The sequence below is a fragment of the Ursus americanus genome, chromosome 2, assembly GCF_024610735.1.
Source record: "Ursus americanus isolate L20-20 chromosome 2, mUrsAme1.1.p, whole genome shotgun sequence".
NCBI classification, from domain to species: Eukaryota; Metazoa; Chordata; class Mammalia; order Carnivora; family Ursidae; genus Ursus; species Ursus americanus.
In genome coordinates, this window is record NC_142128.1 from 47,241,277 (window position 1) to 47,264,912 (window position 23,636).

A 23,636-nucleotide genomic window follows, 5' to 3' on the forward strand; every position below is an offset into this window, starting at 1 on the left:
ATGAATGTGTCAGGGTCTTCCTTCTTTACAAAAATGAGTCAAACAAAAAGCTATTACAATGGAGTAATGGTGTGGGCCTGCCGCTGCGTGCTCGCTCTTCGTGCCCGCCACGCCGATGAGGAGGGGGGTCTGGGTCACAGGGCGAGCAGGTGAGCCCCTCCCTGCGGGCCCCACCGGAGGCACCTGCGGGCTGCACCCCAGGCGGCTGCCACCCGGCCGCCCAGCGCACCCCCGCGGGGGGTTCAGGGAACGCGCCGTGGAATCAAGCCCGATTCGGCCGCCACCGGATCCCCGCCACCATTGCCCCAAGCCACGGACTGCGCCACTGTTCTGCTCAGGTCGGTAGCAAAACTCAGAAGACCTGTCCTGAATGTCTATCTTCAAAGCTCCTCTTCCCTTTCTCTCTTAAATCCACTTCAGTCAGACTTTCGCTCTCACCCCTGTGCCAGAACAGCTCTTAGCATCACGGCAAAGACCTTCACTGCTACTTGGAATGTCTCCACCTTTACTGAGCCATCAGCAACAACTGACACCGTGGTCACTTCTACCTTATTGAAACACGTTCTCCCATGGCTTCCTGATTGTCCTCCTCCCTTGCCAGTTGTTCCTTCTCAAGCTCCTTTTCCCCTGGACATCCAGATTACAGTGGGTGTAATCTAAATGTTGGGGTTCTCTGGGACACACTCCTTAGCCCTTGTGGTTTGTATGCACCTCTGGATCCACTCTGCTGTGTGGCTGGACACATTGTCATTACCAACAATCGACCACCCGCATCTGGTTTCCAGTTGGTTTTAGCCATTGGAAGGAAGAGGTAGAGATGGCAAGATGGAGGAAAGGAAAGTTGGAGTATTTCCTTCCTGGGTCCCTCCCTGCTGGGCCAAAGTTGGGAAGAGGCTCTGTGTTACTGAAGGCCACCGCTCCAACCAGGGACCCTCTTCTAGCTGTAGCTACAGCCATGGCTCTTTCTCTCTCTAGATTCTGTTCTTTCTTCTTGCCTTTCACTTAGGAAATTCCGAGGATGTTAGGAGCTCTGTGCCAGGAATGGGGGACGAAGGCCAAATGTGTGTATCTTATTACTAATCACTGTATCACCTTATCATGTCCTCCGTCACCTGACCATCCATCTCAACTCATCTGGACATCACCCTGTGGTGCCTTGACATCTCACTTCAGTCTTGACCTCCCGACAGCAAAGGCCACAAAGGAGCCTTACGGCTCTTCCACACACACTGCTGACTGAGTGTGGCTTTCTATAAGGACTTAGACCAGCAGGTGCGGCCTGTTCAGTGATATGGAAATGGCAGGGAAAGGGTCTCCTTATTACTGTTGAATTCCTGATTATGAGACTGACCACCCGATAATCGCCTTAGTTTCCAAGAGTACATTACAGCCACTTGAGCAGACTTGCTATGAGGACAAGGTAGAATCCAAGTGTGGCTAGTTGGCATGAAGGAACATTCTGGAGCAGTGACTAGGAGTTCATGGCTCTCTACTTACATGTAGCTCATTCTTGGGCATTCTGAAGCTCTCCAGGGCATCTCACTTGTCTCGTGAACGGTAATAAAGCAATAGTTATCTGCGAAGGCACTGTACTGGACTCTCTATCTGTAAGAAGCTCATAAGCCTACAAGGCAGCTTACGAATAGCTCCCTATTCCAGAGCAGCTGACTAAGGCACAGAGAGGACTCTACTTACCTGAGGGCACACCTTGGGGTCTGAGGCATAAATAAGCCATTGCTCACCTCCCCTTCCAGTTCACACACTGTCTGAGTAACAGGCACACAGGGATTCCCAGATTAACTTTATTTCTGACCAAACTGGACCTGAGGCTAAAAGTAGGTTTTCCGAGTCCTTTCCCTGCGAACTGAGATCACCCTGCGTGGACGCAGGTCTTCAGCCTTCCCTCTGGTGGCAGAGCCTGCCTTATGTATGTGGGCAGGAAAGAGAAGAATCTATGCCGCTTGTGGGCAAGCCGGCTCTGAAAGAGCTGAGTGCACCTGCTCGTTCCCTTTGCTTAATCTCACCTAAGAGTCGCCCCTCCTTCCGCGAGGAGGGCCAATGGAGGTGGCCAGAGGTCTAGAAACTTCTGAGCAATGTCATGGGGCCCCACGTCACGGAGCTTGGAAACTCTGGATATACACATGTGAGAGAAAAGAGTGGGAAAGGCCATAATGCATTCCTACGGAAATAGTTTTCACCTCAGGGGCTCTCTGAGCAAATTTCCTGGATCACACGTCAAGAACCATTGTTCTAGCACCAACTACTGCTTCTTGGTGTTTTCTCTAGGTTCACCAGCGAAACTTTTGCTCCCAGAAAGTTCTGGAAGGGGTCAGAACAGTGAGTGTAATTAAATTATAACGAGGGGCCCAACTAGGCTGTGACTTCCTGCTTCGTTCTTTTTCATCTAATAATGATTGATGTGTTGGAGACCCCGATTGTTAGTTCTGGGATTCCCTCATCTAGGGACTTTGTGCGTTAGCTCTAAAAATAAGAAACACAGCCCTCTCAGCTCTTCTGGGCTCTCCTTGAGATAGGACTCATTACTCTTTTCAGGGGAAGTTCTGGGTCAATATTTATAAAATGCTTAGAACAGTATCTGGCATACAGTAGCTACTGCTATATTAGTGTTTATTAAAATAAATAAATAATAAATAAATAATGAGTTGCCAAGAGCCGTGATGTTGAGTCTAAGGCTATTTACCTGACCTTCCCCAGAGCATATTATGAGCTTCTTAACCACATAAGGAGCTTGAAAGGAGTTGTGCGATAAGGGATAACAGACTCCTTTCTGTCCTGCTGACTAGGGGAAGAGAGGCAGTGGGCCTCTTTTATTTGGGGCATAGGCCAAACATGGGTTAACTCCCACACATTGGCATTTTCTGGTCCTCGCTTAAATGTATAAAATTAAGATGAAAAGAATTAAGATGAAAATAATTTGTTACTGAAAATAATTATTATAAGGTTACAAATGAGAGTTACTATATAACGTAATTATGTAGAATCCTATAACATTAGTCTATAACATGATTATCCTAATTGTTTAAAATTAAGATTTAACATAAATTAAAATTAAGATTGCATGTAGTAAATATATTTTTAAGAGAAATTATCTGTAGTTAAAATAAATCACCAAAAATTAAACCGGATAAAATAGCAAAGCAGATAGCAAAGCAGTTCTGCCGTGGGTAACAATCCCCGAAGATCTTTATAGGAAATAAAATAAGTAAAAGCCAGCATAGATTCTGTGCAGACCGAGATGTTCATGACAGGGGCAGAACTTCCTGGAGTGAGGGGACCCAGGCAAGGCCTCTCTGTGTGAGGCTCTCCGGGGCTGGAAGTTCCTACCTCAAGCTGGAGGTGGTGGCCATTCCTCTGGGAACACTGCCCATCCCCCAGCCATTTCGTAGGTAAAGGCAGAGGATAGCTGCCAATGTTTTTATTCTAGAAGTTTCTGGGGGGGTACAGATTTTCATTCATATTCCAGTCTCTTTTCATACAGTGGACACACAGTACAAGGTCGTTAAACCAGAGTTCCATTTTCACAGAAAATTAAGGGAACATTTACTTAGGATGGTATCTTGCAGATGCTAACAACTTACTTGATATCTGAGGACTCCAGATGCTCCCGGGACCTCTCTCTGTGTCCTCAGGGCCTGTCTCCCCTGCAGTTTGCCCAGAGGCCGTGATGGCCAACCTGACATCTAGAATTCTGCCTCCTTTCATGTCCATGCTGCTGGTGCCTATCATACTGTGGGCCAATAAGTGTGTCTTAATTGTAAAAAGGCATTCACTTTGGATCATAGAAGATGCGTTTCAGCATTGGGAAAGGAAGAAAGCAGAGCGTTATGTAAATCGAAAGTTTTAAGAGTTTTCCAAGTTTATTGGTTCTTCACTTTGACTTTATCCTACCAATTCCAGTGGGTGCTTCCTGGCAGGGTTTTTATCTGACATACTTGTTCGGCAGGGCAGGGGGCACGGGATTTTCTGAGGCAGTGTTCCAGGTGCCTGCAAGCATTTTAGCACTCCCCGTCGTAGGAGACAGGCCTGCTTCTCTCACGTTGGCTGCCTGGCTCTGGGAAGCCTATAAATGTGGGGGTATGGGACCATCAACGGAGAAACTATTTCCCAAGTGTGTTCTGTAGGATGTGATTCTGCTGCAAGACACTAGTTGGTAATAAAAGCAAGTAAGCAGGGAAGAAAGGAAGGAGAGGGGAGAGGGAAGTGAGGAAGAGGGTGGGAGGAAGGGAGGAAGACAGAAAGTAAGAAAAAGGGAAATTTTCCATAGGAGTTTGTTTACTGTGGAACTTCCCAAGATCTTTTTTATGCTAATACTGTGTTACCGTGGGTCCCTCCCCGACCCCAGGACACAGGTGTATCCCACATGCATCTAAGCGCAGATCCCTTTTTTGGGAGCATCTTGGGTTAAGAATGACCTGTGGTTACACTTCAGGAACTGTTGTCTGTCCTTTAACAGAAACCAAAAGGTAAAAGGCTTCTCTGTTTTATTCTTGTTGTAATGCTTCTCCTTTCTGATAATGCTTAGAAAAAGCAATTGGAAAGAAACATGCTAACACATTAACAGTGTTGGCTCTTACTGGCAGGACTGTGTATATGTACTTTAGCCCTCCCCGTGCCCCATCACATTTTTGTACTTTCTAGAAATCTACAGTTAACATACATGGTTCAACCACAAAATGATTAAATAAAAGTTAGGCCTTTATGACCCTGGCTAAACTACCCAAATATTGCAAGTTGTTAGTGAGCGACTTATCACTCTTTGCTCAGCTGTGCTTTTTGTGAATTCCTTCGCAGGAACACCTTCCAGTGGCACAGATGCATTAATAAGCACAAGGACCTCAGAATCCTTCCTAACACCGTCACCTAAGAGCAGCTGTTACTATGGTCCACGTGAAAAGAACCTATTTGCCAAGCCTGTCTTGCATCATGGGAGAAGATCACGGTGCATCCTAATTGCACGTTGTGTGTCTGTCCCCCTGCCGCAGGCTCTCTGGGAGCAGCCCCAGGTCCTCATCCAGCACAGGGCTAGTGAGCCATAGCGCCTCTCTTTGCATTTCCACACCAGCTCAGTAGTGCCTGCTCCTAGCTAGTACTTTATAATTGTTGGCTGGAGTAAAACAAAGTAGAGGGTTTAGTAAAAGGCGAATATATAGTCTGAGGGAGAAATCTTACATTGATTTTTATGAGGCTTTCTCCCCTTTTGAAAATCGCCAGGAATACTCATCAGCATCCTACTGGGAGCACACACATTTTGCATTTTAGAGCAGTGGGAGAGTAAGTCAAGAGCATGGGTATTTACGGCTGTGCTTGCTAAGGTGGGGTGGGGGTGGGGGGTGGTAGATAGAAAAGGAGTTCCCCAGTGACCCCTCCCCGTCCCACACACACTGCAGGGACCTTTATCCTGAAACAACACTGAAATACAGAAATGGTGACAGGTGAAAACCAGACTTTCTGTATCGAGCTTCGGATCGTGGAGTACAAGGGCAGGTGTTCTAGCGGTGATGGGAAGGGAGATCAGTCTGGAAAGGCTTCATGCTGTCGCGTGGGACTTCAGCAGGAATTAAGGGATTTCAGCATACTCTAAATGTTTAGCTAATGTGATCTTTTCCTGATTTCTTATGACCCGGGCAACAGGAGACTATCGCCCAAGCCCTCATCAGGTTCTAACATGATGTTTGGTTTTTGCAGGTGACAGACATGAGAAAAAGTAGGTGTGTGTCACGCACACAATATACACACTCAGATAGACCTTGTTTCTTCAGTTCTAAAATTTCCATTTTCATATTTCAACTTCTTTGAAATTGTGCTGCATCTTCCAGTCAACAGCATGTCAGTTTAATTGGCAGCATGTTTTTCTTTCTTACTAGAAAATAATGGTGCGTGTCATAAAATATGGCATCCCGGGTCAGATGAAATATGGTGATGAATATTCATGTGCCTATTTCCATATGTATAAACGTACATGCTTGCGCATATGTATGTCTGCGCTCACATCAGTGTTTGAGCTTGTGTGAGAGATGCAGTTTGCTGTCCTCTTCGGTAATTTGGAAAGGACGAGACGCTCTGGTAAGCATAAGGCTTAGCCCTTTATTAGTTGTCTAACCCGGGTTTGGATGTGTCTGGTTTCCAGTTTTATTAGGAAAACTAGATGAATAATAATTCTATGCCAAACGACGTCTAGAACACATGTTGAATTAGTTATGGTTGAGGAGTCTGTTTAGATCCATGTCTTACCAACCCATTTTCAAGTCTCAGGAGATTAGGGATTTGTATCTTGTGTTGACACAGGGCGTGCTGAGTTAAACTCCATAAGCCTGAGGGAAGGAGACAGCTGTAATGGGACTTTGTTTCATTTAAATAGTCCGCAAGGACAGTGCTCAGCAGTCTGTCCCATTTCCTTCCTCTGGCTTACTTTCCAGGTACATGCAATCCCCGGAGAAATAACAAATGTAAGAATAAAGGACTTGTAAGGTTGTTCAATGTCAGCGAACAGTGCCACAACTCCCTCGGCTTGGGTAGGTATGAGTCACACACATTCCTATTTCTTCTTTTGTTGTGCCTGTTCCAGCAAAAGTGGGAGTCTCCCAGTCCGCTCGCCAACATCCCAGCACTACTGCAGGCCTTTGAAGCGATGATATCAACCCCCCAAAGTACAGCTGAGCCTTGAACAAACAACACATCGACTAACCCCCACCTTCCCCTGAGCAGTCGAAAATCCGTGTATAGCTTTGACTCCCCAAATACGTAACTACCGATAGCCTACTGTTGACCGAAAGCCCTACCCATAACTGAAACAGTTGACTGACACATATTTGGTATGTTAAATGTATTATATACTGTATTCTTACAGTAAAATAAGCTAGAGAATAGAAAACGTTAAGCAAATCATCAGGAAGAGAAAATCCATTTGCAATGTATTTTGAAGAAAATCCCCTTATAAGGCGACCCACGCAGTTCAAACCTGTGTTGTCAAGGGTCCGCTGTAAGTTATGTGAACATTGTTTAACTGAAAACTTTTAGGAGCGAGGCCCCTGCCTCTTCTACAAGCCTTTCCAGCCCTTTCTCCACCTCCTCTCTCTAAGCTCCAGCCACACTCTTCCTCCTTCAGGAGCCCCGAGCCCCATGCTTCTTCTTATCTAAAGACCTTTGCTCAGGTTTCATTTTCTTTCTAGACACTCACCTGTCCGCTCTCCCCCCGCCTTTCACCTTGCTGACTTCCCCTTTCCCATCAGGTCTCAGCTTACCCATTGGCCCTCAAAGAAGCCTTCCCTGTCTCTCCAGACGAGGTCAGGCACCCTGTTGTAGACTTTCTTAGCACCTGTAATGTGTTAGCACTCACACAATTAGAAAATTAATGGAATAATCATTTTCTTATTGTTTGGCTCCCCTGCCAGAGTAAATGCTCCCAGAGAGAGGGTTACATATGCATGGTTTCTGCGTTCCCAGCACCTGGGACAGGAACTTTAATAGAGTAGACAATAAATACACGTTGAATGAACGGCCAAATAAGGAGAGCTCTGATTAGCTGAAAGTCCTTTTCCCCTAAGAGGTGAACTACTTTTTTTTTTTTTTTTTTAAGAGGTGAACTACTTTCGAGGTTGTCCTAGAGCTGCTTGGACTTTGAGCTCCGCCAGCTCTCGTAGTTTGCACTAGACGCTGTTGTTCTGAAGGCCCCAAAGGTGGTGTAGAGAAAGAGGGAAGGTCTTCTTAGACTCAGGAGGTCTTTTGCAAAAAAAAAAAAAAAAAAAAGTCCTATACTAAGAAAAAGTCATTGCTAGCCTGCAAAAACTGTGTGTTGTTTTTCTGTGGTCCCACTCAAGGCTTACGTCAGTTAGCTTCTTCATTTTTTGCTCGTTTGGCTCTTGTGAAGTATGCGGTGAGGTCATCGATTTGGAAGGGAAATTGGGAGGAGAGAGAGAGGGGCGTGTTTTCCGGACAAACATCAGCCTATCAGGTGTGTTTATCGGATTCGATTCGCAGGCACGAACGGAGGCCTCGCTTCCTCTTCTTTTGTAACGGAAGGACGCACCTACTGCATCACGGTGCTCAGGAGGGATATTTGTTAGACGAATGAATTACCGAGTTCTCGAGCAATAGGGCAGTGGGTGTTTCGTCCCCTGGCCAGCAGCCACAACATTGCATCTGTTATCTTGGCCGGGTGCTGGCATGCTTCATAAATGTCGGGCCCCCTAGTTGTATTAAAACAGATCACAAGGAGAGAGAATGAGGGAGAGAGATTGATTCTTGGGAGAAAGAGAATGATTGGACTGGAGCCACAGCATGGGTGTGATCTAAAATCCAGGCACGGGGCAAGGTTTTGTCTCCTCGATGTCTCCTGGGCCACAGACACATTACAATATGTTGCCCTCAATCTTTTCTTGTTGATGGCCATTAGGTGAGCCACTAATGGATTCTGTTCCCTCGAATTTTTCTTTCTTTCTTCATCTTTGCCAGAATAAACAATTCCCCCACCTCTAATTTCCTTCCTACGATTCCCATCAAGATGCCGCCTCATTCACAAGCCTAGTCAGCGGGTCCAGCTATGCTCAGCCTCCCCCGGGCTTTAGAGGTTGGCCACCTGGGCTTTTCCCAGGGAGAGGTGAGGACTGTACCCCTCATGTGGCCCAGTCCTGGGAGGTGACGCCATCTTTCATGTAGATGTCCAAGCCAGGAACTGGAGTCCATCTCAGTGCCATCTTACCTTCTCCCTTCACATCTACTCAACCACCTGGCTCTCCTCTTTTCCTCCTAAACATTTTTCATTCTCTTCATCTCTACGGCCTGTGCTCATCCAGTCCTTCAACCTCTCTTATATGGACCTCCAGTTTTGTCCCAATTCTCATCCTGTCCCATGAACCTCTTCTCGCCATTGCGGCCAGAAAGGTGTATCTAGGCTGCCGACGGGGCTACAACGTTTCTTTCCCTCAAAGTCATGAAGTGGCCAGACCCAGGCAAGGCCACGCTCCTTAGCATGGGATGTAAGAAGATCTGTCCATTTTGTTCCTGTTAACTCAGCTTATATATTCGTAGCCTCCCTTCTCATTCTCAGAAGTGCTCCAGGTTGGATGTAAATTATATGGTCCCCAAAACATAAAGCTTCTAATGATCTGCCCTCTACCTTCTTCTCCCGCTCTGCCTACGGCTCGTTATTGCCTGGGCTTCCTCCTCAGTCTGCAGCAGGATGGCTACAGGTCAGGGAATCACGGGCAGATATGACAGTGTCTAAAAGATGAGCACAACAATTTTCTCTGTGTTGACTTCCTGGGAATGGGAAGACCTGGCCCAGAGCCCTCGGTTGACTTCTCCTCATGTCTGATCGTCAACAGCTGAGCACATGCCCTTTCCTGAATGAGTTCCTGGCAGGCAGAATGGAATTACCATGGCTGGTTTTATTTGATCATTTGGGGTAGAGTAGGTGTTAGAGAATAGACAGCCATTTATTTTATTTTGTTTTTTTTTTAAGATTTATTTATTTATTTTAGAGAGAGGCGGGGAGGAGCAGAGGGAGAGGGAGAGAGAAACTTAAGCAGACGCCATGCTGAGCATGGAGCCTGATGTGGGGCTTGATCCGATGACCTGAGCCAAAACCAAGGCCCCTACAATGTCAATTTTAATTGAATTCATCTTTGGGTCTCTTTATTCCCCTCAACAGCAGACTCCTTGAGATGAGGGCCTGTGTGGGAGCCCCTCGCCCAGTGCTTGGTGTTAGCAATTTCTGTTGTTGTTGAGCCTTCGGATGGAAGTAAGCAAGGTGGTGTGATGTGGGGAGAGCAGGGGCTTTGGAGGTAGACAGAGAAGGCTGGATCCCAGCTCTGTGTTTATGGCCTGTGTAGGATCCAGCGGGACTTCTGAATTCAGATTTCTCATCTGTGAAATGAAGCAAAGATTACCTCCGAACATATGTAACCTATATAAAGTGGCTGCAACAGCCACAAACATTACCTCACCTTCTTACCAGTTTTGTCATTTTACCCTAAGAAAATTTTTGAGTGAGGCTATTGTCACATGTCTGTGTGTGTGTGTGTGTGTGTGTGTGTGTGTGTGTATGTGCATGTGGGAACACCTAAAAGGAAAATGAGGAAAATATTCTCTGTGAAAAGTGTCAGTCCTGCTATTGCCATCCGGAATTTGTAAGATCTTTGCTGACTATTTGAACTACATGAGAAAAAAAACCCTCTCCTAATCTAGTTTTTATTACGAGACAATGTTTCTAGGGTGTGATTAGTGGATTATTGTAGTCTCTGAAGATGATTTATGCACGAAAATGTCATGGTCATATTATTTAGGGGAATTCAGCATGACATAACTTCTCCCCAGACATTCATCATAAACTTAGCATATTAAAGGTTTAGAAAGTCCCCAGGAGAGAGATTTGTTTTCATTGTTTAACCCATGTTTCCCCAAACATTTTTTTTTATTAAGTTCAATTTAGTTAACATGTATTGTATTATTAGTTTCAGGAGTAGAATTTATGATTCATCAGCTGCATACAACACCCAGCGCTCATTACATCAAGTGCCCTCCTTAATGCCCATCACCCAGTTACCCCATCCCCCCACTCACCTCCCCTCCAGCAACCCTCAGTTTGTTTCCTAGAGTTAAGAGTCTCTTATGGTTTGCCTCCTTCTCTGTTTTCATCTTATTTTTTCTTCCTTTCCCCTATGTTCATCTGTTTTGTTTCTTAAATTCCAGATAGGAGTGAAATCACATGGTATTTGTCTTTATCTTACTGACTAGTTTCACTTACGATAATACTCTCTAGTTCTAGCCACGTCCTTGCAAATGGCAAGATTTCATTCTTTTTGATGGCTGAGTAGTATTCTCTCTCTCTCTCTCTCTCTATATATATATATATATATGTATATTTATTTATTCATTCATTCATTCATTCATTCATTCATTCATCTGTAGATGGATGTCTGGGCTCTTTCCAGAGTTTGGCTATTGTAGACATTGCTGCTATAAACGTTGGGGTGCAGGTGCCCCTTTGGATCACTACATTTGTATCTTTGGGGTAAATACCCAGTAGTGCAATTGCTGGGTGGTAGGGTAGCTCTGTTTTCAACTTCTTGGGGAACCTCCATACTGTTTTCCAGAGTGGCTGTACCAGCTTGCATTCCCGCCAGCAGTGTAAGAAGGTTCCCCTTTCTCTGCATCCTTGCCAACATCTGTCGTTTCCTGACTTGTTAATTTTAGCCATTCTGACTGGTGTGGGGCGGTATCTCATTGTGGTTTTGATTTGTATTTCCCTGCTGCCAAGTGATGTGAAGCATTTTCTCATGTGTCTGTTGGTCATCTGTGTGTCCCCAGACTTAGTTTAACCCAGAGTCCTTTTTTCCTGTAGCACTTTGCAGCATCTGCGGGAATACCCTCTGGGAAATCACAGTCGTCTAATAACCAACTCCTGGCTCTCAAGGTTACACGCTCAAACCTACCGTCTTCCCCACTAGGGAAGGTCATTGGTTCACAAAGAGTGAACAGACTTTCAACTCTAGATCAAAGTCACTGGTGGGAAATTTACTGAAAGCAAGTATTTTCATTTTCTGTTTGTTTTGAAAAAATCATTTCATACCTCTGGACTGGACCTGAGCTGGTTCATGTCCAAAGCCTTTACCCACTCCAGTATCCTGTGGAAAAACTCCAAGATGACCAGTATAAACAAGACGGTTATTTCTATGTTACCAAACACAGGCTTGTGTATTTTCTTTTTCATGATAATTAGGATTTAACAGTGAAGTAGGGGTGAGTCATGGAACTCTTCAACCTAGGGATTCCGATCACTCTGAGTCAGATTTCAGAAAGCGTGTTCTCCTGAGTGTAAATTATTTACAACCCTGCTGGGCTGGCTCTGAGGCAAAAGTATAGGATATGGATGGACAATTATTGCTTGTTTCCTATACTAAAGGAATGTCTGTTGAGAATCAGTGTTATAATAGAAGAAAAAATTGTCTTATAGTTGCTCAGATAATTATGAGAGTTTTGATTTTAGGGGCTTGTAAGGGGCTTGCTTCTTCTTGGGTCCTGACCACCAGCAGCTAGCCTCTGCCCAAGGACAGGCGCAATGGGGGCAGCAAAGCTCAGATCTGTCAGCTTGTCCACTTATGAGGGTCCCAGTTGGCTTGGTAAGGGACAGAGTTGGGACCATGAGATCACATGTCTTCAAGTAGCCAGTAATTCCTAGAGGAGCCCTCGCTTGCTGGTCTCCTTCCATCCATAGCTTTTCACTCTCTTCCTATATATGTTAAATGCCTTCCTTTTTAACCCAAAGTTTATGAATCTCCTTTTCCTTCAAGACCCAAGTTATATCTATTTTTGCTTCCATTTCCAAATGGACCTCAATGAAGGTACTGCTGAAGAATGTTCCCAAATTTGCTAGAATGTGAAACACATATTAGGGTGACCATTCACATCTCCCATTTGACACTGAGCCTGAAGCTCCCTGGAACATTGTCAGCTCCCACGTGCACGCCGAACACTGCGATGATGCTGGTGGCAGCGCCTGTGGTGAACCAGCACCGGAGACCATGGGGCACTGGGTTAGGAGAGTGTGTGTGTGTGCGTGTTTGTGCGAGTGCAGACCCCCTAAAAAAGGAAGGGAAATTCTTTAGGAAAAATAGCATTCAAATATGAATTCTTACACATAGTCTTACACACAAAATTCTGCCTAATCTTTGATGCAATAATATTGAAATAACTGTTGCAATCGTTCATTGTTCTGCTCATACCGTCCTAGTTGCTAGAGCTTAGGCTGCGAGGGAGACAGGCACCCGCTTCTCACTTCCTGTGGCTCCCTCCAGGTCAGACCTCAGCAAGAGTGTGCACAAACTTCCCAGTAGTGAATTGCATAATTAAATATCTTTCTATATAGCGTGCATACATTTTCTCTCTATCACACACTTTTGGAATAATATTTTATTAGAAATGATTTTGAGTTGAGAAGCTCCATGCTAGTATTGGGTTTGATTCCAAGCAACATGTGTGTTAAGTGCGTTTGGAGTCTTTATAGTGTAATTGTCTGTGTTTTCCTTTAACCGGGAAGGTTTCTTCCTTGCCCTGCTTCATGGTACAGCTTGAATGGAATTCAGCGAGACCAATTCAAAGTCACTGAACTAATGACGTTAAATTTCATCCAGTTTCTCGGTGGTGCTGGCTACTGGGACCCAGAACAGCAGCGCATTCGCAGCACTGGTGGGAAGGTGGGAGAACTGGCATCTAGTTCATAGAACACCTAATTAGGAAAAAACCTTTTCTCCTATAAATCTCAGGTGGGCCACATCCGCATCTGAGATAAGGATGTATAATCAGCCCCTGTATTCCTCATCCTGGAAGTTTCTCAGCACCATGCTGCTCCTTATAGATCCGACTGAGAAATCCCAGCTCCGTGAGGTGTAACCATGGGGCGGGAGCTTCTCTCCTGGGAACTGCGACCAACCTTGCTTAACACCCTCTCAGTCCGAGCCAACACCTTCCAGTCCCTTCTGTTTTACCACTTTTATTTCTGGTAGACATTCTTCATCCACATGAGGTATTATTACTTAGAGTCCTTGTCCAGTTTAAGGCCTTCTTCCCCACCCCGGTGTAGCTTGGGCTCTGCGCAAGCCTGAGCCCCGGCCTCCCCGTCGTCTCCCTCCTCTGCCCTCCTCGTCCGAACACCTGCGCAGGGCTGGGCTAGGGCTGGGGTCACACGTCTCTGGCTTCCCTTTGTTTCTCTGTAGTTGCTGCTACACGGGCTGTTGTTGGCGACGTAGGACTGTTGACGTCTGCTTGGTTGGGACGGAGGCTCCTCTGTCCTGGGTTCTTGGGGTGGGGGCCAAGGCCTCCAGGTTCCCCTCCCTCCACCTTGCCTTCACCCTCAGAGGGGCTGTTGTTCCGGAGTTACTGGTAGCACCTTACCCGATCACTGAGGGTTGTGGGAACCTTTGGGGTCACTCTCAGCAGCCTCATAACTTCGGGACCCTGGGCGAGAGGCTGAGCGGCCACTGCAGCGTTCCCAGATGCCTCTGCCTAAGGTGAGGCGTGGCTTCCCTGCCCGCCTGATAGGTTCGGGTAGCAAGGTGAAAGCCCCTTTTTCCTTCCCGGGGAGTAAACGGAGAGGACATTCTCCTCAATACATCTCTGAGGAAATGATGAATGTAGTCAAAAAAGGTCTTGTTCCCTCAAAATTGAAGTCTGAATGTTTCCTTTTCATCATTTTAAATGTTGTTGCTTAAGATTTTTAGTTAGAGAGTTAGAAAGTATCTCAAAGTGAAAATGAAGACATAAGCCACTGGACATTGTGTCACACCCTCCCGCCCACTCCAGCGTTTGGAGAGAGAAGATAGTGCAGGAAAGCAAGAGCCTGGCCTTTGTTCCTCGTTCACAGTCCGGTCTGGAGAGGGTCATTCTGCTTATCATGAGCCTCAGTTTTCTTTTCTGTAAAACTGAGATGACTATCTCACTGATTTCCTACCTTTCAGAGGCTTTTGCCAAGATTTAGTGCGGTGGTATATAGGTCGGGGTCTTTTCACCCCCTCACCTGGCTTGTGACAACCAAAACTGTCTCTGGACACTGCCCTGTGTCTTTTGAGGAGCACACTTATCCCCAGTTGGGACCAGGTAGGAATGAATGACGTTAAGCTGACTGGCTGCGTTCCATCCTGGAGCTCAGTAGGCCTTGTGAAGATAAGGGCTTCCAACTGTCCTTTAGAACGAAATGAGTTAGGCAGCCAAGGCCCCCGACAGCAGCTTTCTGCTTGACTGTGTTGAGCTGTGCCAATGAAAGTAGCGTGTCTATTGTATCGAAGAAGGAAAATGTATTGGACTCAATGATAAGAATAGAAAATCTGTGTGGTTAGAAGATTTGTAAACGCACAGTTTTGTGGCAACTCGGGACCTGTCATTTGAGATAGAGGGGATAAAATATTGGAGTAGGGAGCACAGACAGATCTGGGCCTGTCTGATGTATGAAGACACAAGCACAGTTACGATGAGGACCATGCCGAATGTTTATTTTTCGAGTTCACAAGACAGGGGTGTACGTGGAGTGGGGGGTTTGATGGTGTGCGTGGAGCAGGGGCCCACGCCGAGGCCATGCTCCCTGCTGCCTTGGCGATGGTCGCGTCCTCCAGTGGCTGGCCCAGAGCAAAGGCCCACAGAGAAGCGGGATAAATCATTTTGGAAACTCACCCGTGGAGTGTGATCGGAGGTAGTGGGCGTTTCTGACCTTCACAAACAGCTCTGAGAAGGTAGGTGTTACGGGCTCGTCTTTCAGATTTCCTGCGCATTCCCTGGGACTCAGGGGACCCTGTCTCCCAGCACTGGGGTCTGGCTTTGGGCTGGCATCTTTTGATCTGGTCTCATCAGTGTGTGCTTTCCCACTCTCACCAGCTGGGCTGGAACCAGGGCCTTGGTCTAGGGTGTTGACGGAGACATCTTGATCTTGACACAGAATAGCGATGCCCTTGTTGGAGTCTTTGCCCTTTGGGGGGCTTAGACAATCTTTCTGTAGGGCTTGTGGCTTCTCTGCTCTGAAATGGGAAGCTTTGTAATTTTGAGACAGTGCCTGTTCTTTGCTTTTCACGGAGTCCTTTAGGCCAGCATGATGGAAAGGAGGCATCTGGGACTTGGTTTTATATATTTCTTGGGTCATATTGGTGGCCAGTGCTCTGGGGAAGGAGGTAAAAAGAAGAAAATCTCTGAAAAACAACAAAAAGCCCCCTATTTTGAATTTCCCAGTCGTTCAACCATGTTCCCCTTCAGTGTGGTATCAGCGGAGGTCATGAAGTGGCTGAGAAGGGGTTGGTCACAATATGGGGAGGTGTTTCATTGCTTAAGGAGGAAAGGCAGCATTTTCGCAGGGAGAGGATGATTTAGGGAGGTCAGTTGGGGAGAGGGATTCAATGGCGTCTCCATGAGTTTAGTAAGAATTTTCTTACCTAACTTTATTAGCCTGTGGAACTCCGTGCTTCTGTTCTCCTGGCGGTAAGGGCACAAAGACATCTGGTCTCTTCTGAATTCCATTCCCCAAATAAGAGGAGAGCTTTTTCTTGATAATATCTGCTTTGAGTTAATGAATGAGTGTCATAGGCTGAATTCTGTCTTCTCTGAGTGTCATATGTTGCAGTCCTAACCCCACAGCACCTCAGAATGTGACCTGATTTGGAGGTAGGGCCTTTACAGAAATAGGCCAAGTTAAGAGGAGGTCATTAGGGAGAAGCCCTAATCCATGGCTGGTGTCCTTATCAAAAGGGGAAATTTGGACGCAGAGACACAGATAGAGGGAGGACAGTGTGAAGGGATATAGGGGAAAGACAGCCAACGACACTCTGAGAAAGGCCTGAAGAAGTCCTTCCCTCACAGCCTCAGAAGGAAGCAACCATCCAGACACCTTGATCTTGGACTCGTAGCCTCCAGAACTGTGAGGCAGTAAGTAAGCCACCCGGTTAGTGGTTCTCCCTTACGGAAACCCTACAAACTAACCTAGTAAGAGGAGGAGGGAAGGGAGGCCGAACCAGCAACGGGTTCTCTGGGCAGCGATCTAACATGTGAACACCCTCAGACCACATTCACAGCAGGCCGATCTGGCATGCTGGATGAAGACAGAAGAACCGACAGCAGTTCCCCAGCGTCGAGCTAGGACATGTTAACAAGGATGAAGAAACACTGAGATCAGAGGTTGAAACTGGCTGGAGGCCCAGGGAGGTTTTGTTTGCATGTTTTATTTGGCAAGCCTGGTGTTTTCAAGACAAAATAACTGGGCGTGAGCGATACCCAGAGATGGTGCCCTATTGTTTCCTTCACCTCAATTATGTGCTCTCCTACTTGCCCCAACCGTGAGTTGTAACTGCCGGCTACAATGAAGTGGGTTTTTCACTCTTTGAGTAAATGTTTCAGCATCTTGTAGTCATGGCCGTGCTGGAGGACCCAGCTGGTTTTCAAGACACCTCCCGAATTGGTCACTTGGGGTTGGAAGCCTTGTGCTGGTTTGGGAGTGAGTTCCCTGGATCTGCGCTGGGGCGAGCAGGCACCAGGCAGAGGAAATATGACCAGATAAGAGGACTAGAAATCCCATTCCACTCCTAATACTGATTCATCTCAACACTTCTTTGCGAGGTCGTCAAGACAAGAGACAGTCTTTTGTGAGCCCTGCTTCCTCTGTTATTTCCTTGAGTGTGTGTGTGTGTGTGTGTGTGTGTGCGCGCGCGCGTGTGTGCGTGCATCTTATCCATGTAAGAACTTCATCTATTTCCTATAAACCAGGAGATGTGCAGCTACTTCTCCCGGCCAGGCCATTCTGCAGTTTCGACCTATTGAGCCAACAGGCTTGGAAATGAACATCGCTTTCCTCTGGGACTTGATCTTTCTCCCGTGTTCCCCTGCAGAGGCGTTGTGCCTACATCGCTGCATGCATACAACTCCCCAGCTCAACAAGGATGTCTGAATGCCTCCTTCGTGCCAGGCAGTATACTCTTGACACTGGTTTTATTTCCCCCTGGACATATATCATTAATCACAAAGCTCTGACAATTCTACTTTCTAAATATCTCAAAATACTCGTTTGTCGTCACATGGCCAGTTCCCTAGTTTAAGGCTGAACTTGGGAATTCTCTTTAACGTTGCAGCCGGAGTGAACACGCAGTCCCCCCACTCCCAGACCCTATAGGGTGAAATCTAAATTCTTTTCAAGACCTATGAAATGCTTCATGATCAGAGACACCGCCCCCACCACTTCGCCTCCACACGGTGCCTCACCTTCTCCGCGCCCCTTACCCTCCTCCGTGCTGGACTCGAAGCAAGCCACGCTCGTGTGCGCACCGCGTGCATACTGTTCCTTCTGCCAGGAGTGGCCTCGTTCCACGTGTCCTCATGACAAAATGCACCCCCCCCCCCGCCATTCTCCTCTAAGATTGTGCATACACACTGCCTCTTTTGGGAGATCTTACCTGAGGCCCTTTGGGAGACAGGGATCTTCTTATGTTCCTGCCCTCCTTTGGAAACAACTCTAATTTAGCAATTAGCGTTTTCTATCATAATTTTCACAAGTACGGCTCCCTTCCAGTTTAAACGCGAGCATCTGGAGGGACCACGTGTTTTCATATTTACATTCCTGCGTCGATCGGAGTAGCTACAAAAGTGTTTTGAACAGTCTGGTCCACAGCACAGCTGTCCCACAATAATCTGCCAGCGTATCAGCTCAGTTGAAAATGCAGGTTTTTGAGCCTACTTCCAAATCTGCTGACCCACATCTCCACAGATGAGGACTGGGAACACGCATGTTAGACAGTCTCCCGACTGGCATGTAGCTGAAGCCCAGTAGCAATTTCAGTAAATGAATCATGGGAAAATATTGCCTAGTACAGTGCCTGATAAATACCGAGACTTAATATATATTATTTCTTCCCCTTTTCCTTATTTTTTCTCCTCTTTCCCTTAATTTTACTATCAAGAAGTCTGAGGCTCAGAAAGAATATGACTTTCTAAAGGACGTAGAGATAGAGGCCCCTGAATCAGTTCTTTGCCTCCTGGTCCAGACTCTTCCCACACCACCTGTCACTGAGGCAAACATCTACTCAGCCAGGACAGCCACCGACCTCGGCCTGGCCTCTTGCATACCTTCCCTGCCCCCCTCCATGCAAGTAGGTATCTATCGGGTCTTCAGTGTCTTTTTGAGAATGGAAGTGAGATTCAACCAGATGGCTTTTAACATTCTTTTCCAGTCTGTGAGCTCTCATTCTAATTTGTTTTAACCATTTATTACAGACAGGGAAATGGAAAACAGAGAAGTTCAGCCACTTGCTCAGAGCTCTCTTTTAGACCCAAAGCTGTGGGTTAGAAATGATTCCCAGGCCAGCTTTTTGGACATCACTCTTCATCCTTGTGTCCACATATTAGCCGTGTAGACCTAAACAAGTTTATGTCGAATCGTGACACCTGGCTTTCCTCCGGAACATGCTCCAGCATTTTCAGAGCTTCCGAGTTCCGGCACCTGCCTTCAGTGAGAAGGGGCTGTAGTTTTGCAGAGCTGGGGTGGATCCTTTCAGGCTGAATTTTGAAGTAATATCAAAATCAGATTATTTTAATGATGGATGTCGTTTCTGCACACTGTACAACTATGGCAGTTTTTAACAAAGCAGTAGAAAAGTTTAAGTCCTGTAACCATCTTTTCTTGATGGATCGATTAATCCATTGATTAAGTGATAAGACTAACACATAACGCTTCTTTCGTGCTTAGGTACTGTCCCAAGTGCTTGCTGAATCCTCAGCTAACTTCACGAGGTGGGGAACATCATTTCTGTGTTACACTGGAGGAAAGTGAGGCACAGGCAGGTCCAGGAAGCCCCCCAAGGCCTCACAGCTAGTAAATGAGAGTCAGGATTTCAATCCTGACAGTCTGGGTCCAGAGTCTGTGTTCTTAGCTGCCATGTTTTAATGGGATCATTGAATGGGGTGGGGTGGGGGGTTCTTTCCCAATTCTTTCCCAGTGTAGACTGCTCTGGATGGTCTGAGATTCTGGACAGCACTGTGTAGTCCTTGGCCCTGTGATGATCATAGCTACTAACTGGAAACTAGCTTTTGAGGTTAGTTCCATTATTCTTGTTATCGCTACTTAACTACTTACTTATCTCCGTTTATTGGATAGTCTTCTAAGTGATGTGTACATCTGGAAAGGGTTATTCTTTGGAGACAGGAGGTTTTATGGAAGAACATTGTTATAAAGAATATGAGCACACGGCTTACAGGTAAAGAGGCCTCTTTCGTTAAACAACAGAAATATTTGCCCTTTGACTTACAGAGTCAAAGAAAACACAGTACCAATATACCACAATTACTCGTTTGAAATTTTCCAATCTGAGCAAAATCTGCAGGCTCTAGTGTGAACACACATTAAAGTACAAGGAGTGTGGCTGAGAAGTTCATGTCGCACAAAAGGCAGGAAGGGCCTCAGTCTCATCGGCGAGCATTGAAAATGGCCCAGTGCTCCTTGCCCAGCCCCGTTGGAGGGCATCTATCAGCATGAGGATGTTGCTCTGTGGTCAGAGGGCATCTATCAGCATGAGGATGTTGCTCTGTGGTCGCTAATCCTGGGGATCTTTTTTTTTTTTTTTAACTTCCCTTTCTTAAGGGGACTGACACATTAAACAGTTGCTCGATCAATGGTTGTTGACCAGGCATAGACATGAAACCAAATTAACCCAGATACAGTGACAGGAAAGCAGAATGAAAAACAAGGTAAGAAGGAAACAAAGGACTTAAGCAAGAGAGAGCTCGTTTGAAACACAGAAGTGACTGGAAGCCTGAGAAGTATGAGCTCCAAAAGGCTTGCTGATGAGCTGCTGCAGCGAACCGTGTAACCTAGGGAGGGAGGAGGGCAGGCCGCCTAAAAATCCAGGTCAGGTTAAGTTCTTGCTTCCTTGGTAGCCAGGTCTCTGAAAGAGCCCTTGTCCTGAGGTGGGGGTATCACTCTGGCCTCACTCAGGTGGTGGCTTGCCGCCCCGCCCGCTCCCTGCCCCGGAGGCCTCACCTTGTTGTAACCTCTGCAGTTCTTTCTGGAGCTGCCTCTGCTCCCGGGTCAGCAGCTTCATGTGGTACACACAGATGTGCTCCAGCCTCTGCAGTCTTTGGCTGAGTCTGGCTTCGGCCTGCCTGGCGCTCTTCCTCTCCAGGTCGAAGTGCTTAGACACCGGACCCGTGACCACGGGCCTCTCCATCCTCTTCATGGTCTAGAGACAATAATGCAAGATTCTGTCAGGCACGACTAACCTGATAGAGCAAGATGGGGGGCCCCTGACCCCTGGCTTTTAGTCAGGTCAGTGTTTGAATTCTGTGTTTCTGAAGCGACAGCTACCAGTCAGATGAAGGCACACTATTGGGAAATTTTGCCCTATACTAATGAATTCCTACAGTGATGCAGACGATGCAGGGGAAAATTTTTCCTCTGAGGCTCAGTGTCCTTGCCAATAAAATAGTGATAAATGCTAGGCTCCTCACATAACCCCAATCAGATTGCCATAGGGATCAAGCATACGAACAACTCTTTGGGAAAAAAATAGAAACCCTTTACTTACATAAGGCATTATTCACCCAATAAGAGAGTCTCTTCCACTATTCCTTCAAGGCTTCCAGAAAGCCTGCTCAAGGGTTTGGAAAGGATCTGGGACTTAGGGCCAAGCCATTCTCTGGGATTCACACATGAATGGGTCCACGCAGCCTGTAGCCTACTGCCCCAGGTGCTATGCTAAGTGCTGCGGGTTGTGGTGACTGAGTCATAGTTCCTACCCCTAAGGGGCTTTCCAATTTGTGACTATAGAGGCTAATAATTCCACATCAAGTCTGAAGAGTAGGACCCTACTGGTCACAAAACAGTGCAGGCATCCCAAACCAGCAGTCTGGGCAGCATTGGTGAGAACAGTTGGGTTGGACACCCTCACCCATCTTCTCAGAGCTCTGGTCCTCTCTACACTTCCGGTACCCCGATGGCCAAGCCCACGCTGGCGTCCTCCTCCTGGCAACTCTATCACACGCATAGGCAGGACACACCTTCCTCTTCTTTGAGTTCTTCGTGATACTTATTTTAGAGCTAGGATCACAGTATGCGCCCAGGATATAAATGGATTGCTCTTGATGGAGCTTTGGTGATAATAATGCAGGAAAAAGCTTAGTGTTGAAAGGGAGGATAAGGTCAGGACCAAAAAAGACATTTTAAGACAGCTTGCTTTATAGTCTAAAGTGTAGACTAAGCTTTAACCAAAGGACAGGGGAGTAGCACTTACCTACAAACCCAGAGTTCTCACCATGAGAATGCTGCTCATGTCTTTTGCTATGTCAGGCTGATCTGGATGAATGAGCTTGTTTTTCTTCAGGAAATGTAGGAGTTTGGTGTTGGGGAGTGCAGAGGGAGAGGCCGTGGGGGAGGGAGAGTGTCGAATACACTTAAAGCTCTCTCCCATGCCACCTCCGCTGGGCAGGAATGTTAGCTCCCTAGACATGGGCACCAACCCCAGAGCTCTAAATAGCTCTGTGAATTGAGGAAGCCTGCCAGCTTCCAGCCGTCCGCTAGTGGGGCCCACAGTGCTTCTTCTGGGCTGTGTCCATGGGAGCCAAGAACGAAAGCAAGACGTGTTTAACTGTGTTCTCAGTCTCTCTTCTTCCCCACCCCCCCCAGTCCCGTCTCTTTTTCCACCTCATTTGCCATACCCACCCCTCCCCCCACCCACCGTGCTCATTCCAACTTCTTGGAAATCAGGTCAGGGCCCTAAAGAAGGCACCTGTTTCTTGGTTTTGGTTTCTGGGTGTTTTTTTTTGGGGGGGGGGGTCAGATTGTGCACATTTTGTGCGGGAGAGTAGTTAATTTTTTCATGCATTTTCCACACCATACTGACTTTTCTCATGCTTCTATCCATATTGTGTACTTCAGAGCTTACTAAGGCTTTCTGTTGTGACATCAGAATTAGCAAAGTTAACTTTAAATTGACTTTTGTGATCACAGTTTGGACAGCTGCAGAAGACCAGTTGAACTATTGGTTATAGAACAGGATATTAGTGGAATTTTTACTGTTGCCTGGGACAAGAGCCACTCCTGTGCTACAGTCAAAAGAGAACTGCCAGCAGCAGGGCCCATTAATCCCCTCAGAGTTTACTGTGAGGAGCTGAACAGGCTGTATTACCGACAGCCATCAGCTAGCAAACAGGCTATTATAAGGAGATTACTGGGGAGAGGAAGAGGGAAAGCCATTATTCATTCTCTCAGTAGGAGGTAATTCCTTTCCCAGCCCTTCCCACCTGGTAATCTCTCACCTCCAGTATTTAAATGAACAGGGTGGGGTTCCAAGAACACCATCCTAGAGAATGGAGTGCCTATGCCGGCAGAGACTGGCAGCTCACTCCCCAGCTGGATTTGATGACCCACAGAACCACAGAAGAGTTTCCATCCCAGCCGTTTGCTGCCACCGGGGGGGGGGGGGGGTGGTGATGATGGTGAGGGATTTCTAGAAAAGCTGGTTACTCCATGTCATCTTGAGAGAGAGAGAGCTGAGAGGGAGACTTGCAAAAATAATCCAAGGCTAGAAGACAGGAATGAGCCTTAGTGTGGTGAGTGTGCAAGGGAATGGTGGCCAAACCCATCCTAGTTCCCCTTGGCCCTTTGAGAGTGCCAAAGAGAACCTCAGCAGTTTCCTGACTCTTATGTGAAGGACCAGAGGGCTTATATAAGGAAGCAGAAGCCATGGAAGACTCTAGGTCAAATAAGGTAATACTTCACCAAAATAGGCACAGAACCATAGGCAGGGTCAGAGGGAGCAGGGACAGAGAGATCTGATCGAAGGGGAACTTCCTCATGAAAAAAACACATCTATCTTTCTTTTTCTTTCTTTCTTTCTTTCTTTCTTTCTTTCTTTCTTTCTTTCTTTCTTTCTTTCTTTTTCTTCCTTCCTTCCTTTCTTTCCTTCTTTCTTTCTTTCTTTCTTTCTTTCTTTCTTTCTTTCTTTCTTTCTTTTTTTAAATTTTTTTGAGAGGGAGAGAGAAATTGAGAGCATGAGCAGGGGGAGAGGCAGAAGGAGAAGCAGACTGCCTGCTGACCAGGGAGCATGACTATATCCCAGGACCCTGGGATCATGACCTGAGCCAAAGGCAGACACTTAACT

General features: G+C 46.6%; 2 protein-coding genes across 11 annotated transcripts in view; one reads left to right on the plus strand and one right to left on the minus strand.

Moving 5' to 3' along the window:
* HSD17B7 (hydroxysteroid 17-beta dehydrogenase 7) overlaps positions 1-23,636 on the plus strand; it is a 144,604-nt gene that overhangs the window by 35,045 nt on the left and 85,923 nt on the right. For 2 of the 9 annotated variants that reach the window (XR_015721757.1, XR_015721770.1), the window contains one exon: positions 6,438-6,533. The exons of the other annotated variants lie outside the window; for them this stretch is intronic. The gene's annotated coding sequence lies outside the window, so the exon portion shown is untranslated. The remainder of the gene's footprint in view (positions 1-6,437; positions 6,534-23,636) is intronic. 9 annotated transcript variants of the gene reach the window in all.
* On the minus strand, positions 15,003-22,037 carry CCDC190 (coiled-coil domain containing 190). Of its 2 annotated transcripts, XM_087855956.1 has the most exons (4): positions 21,768-22,037; positions 20,519-20,717; positions 15,933-16,053; positions 15,003-15,662 (listed from the first exon to the last, which is right to left on the minus strand). In XM_087855956.1, exons 2-4 carry the CDS (start codon positions 20,712-20,714, stop codon positions 15,167-15,169), a joined length of 813 nt encoding a protein of 270 aa, XP_087712082.1. In that variant the 5' UTR covers positions 20,715-20,717; positions 21,768-22,037; the 3' UTR covers positions 15,003-15,166. The 2 variants fall into 2 exon arrangements, with proteins under 2 accessions (XP_087712082.1, XP_087712084.1); XM_087855958.1 differs by lacking the exon at positions 21,768-22,037 and having other exon boundaries at positions 20,519-20,719.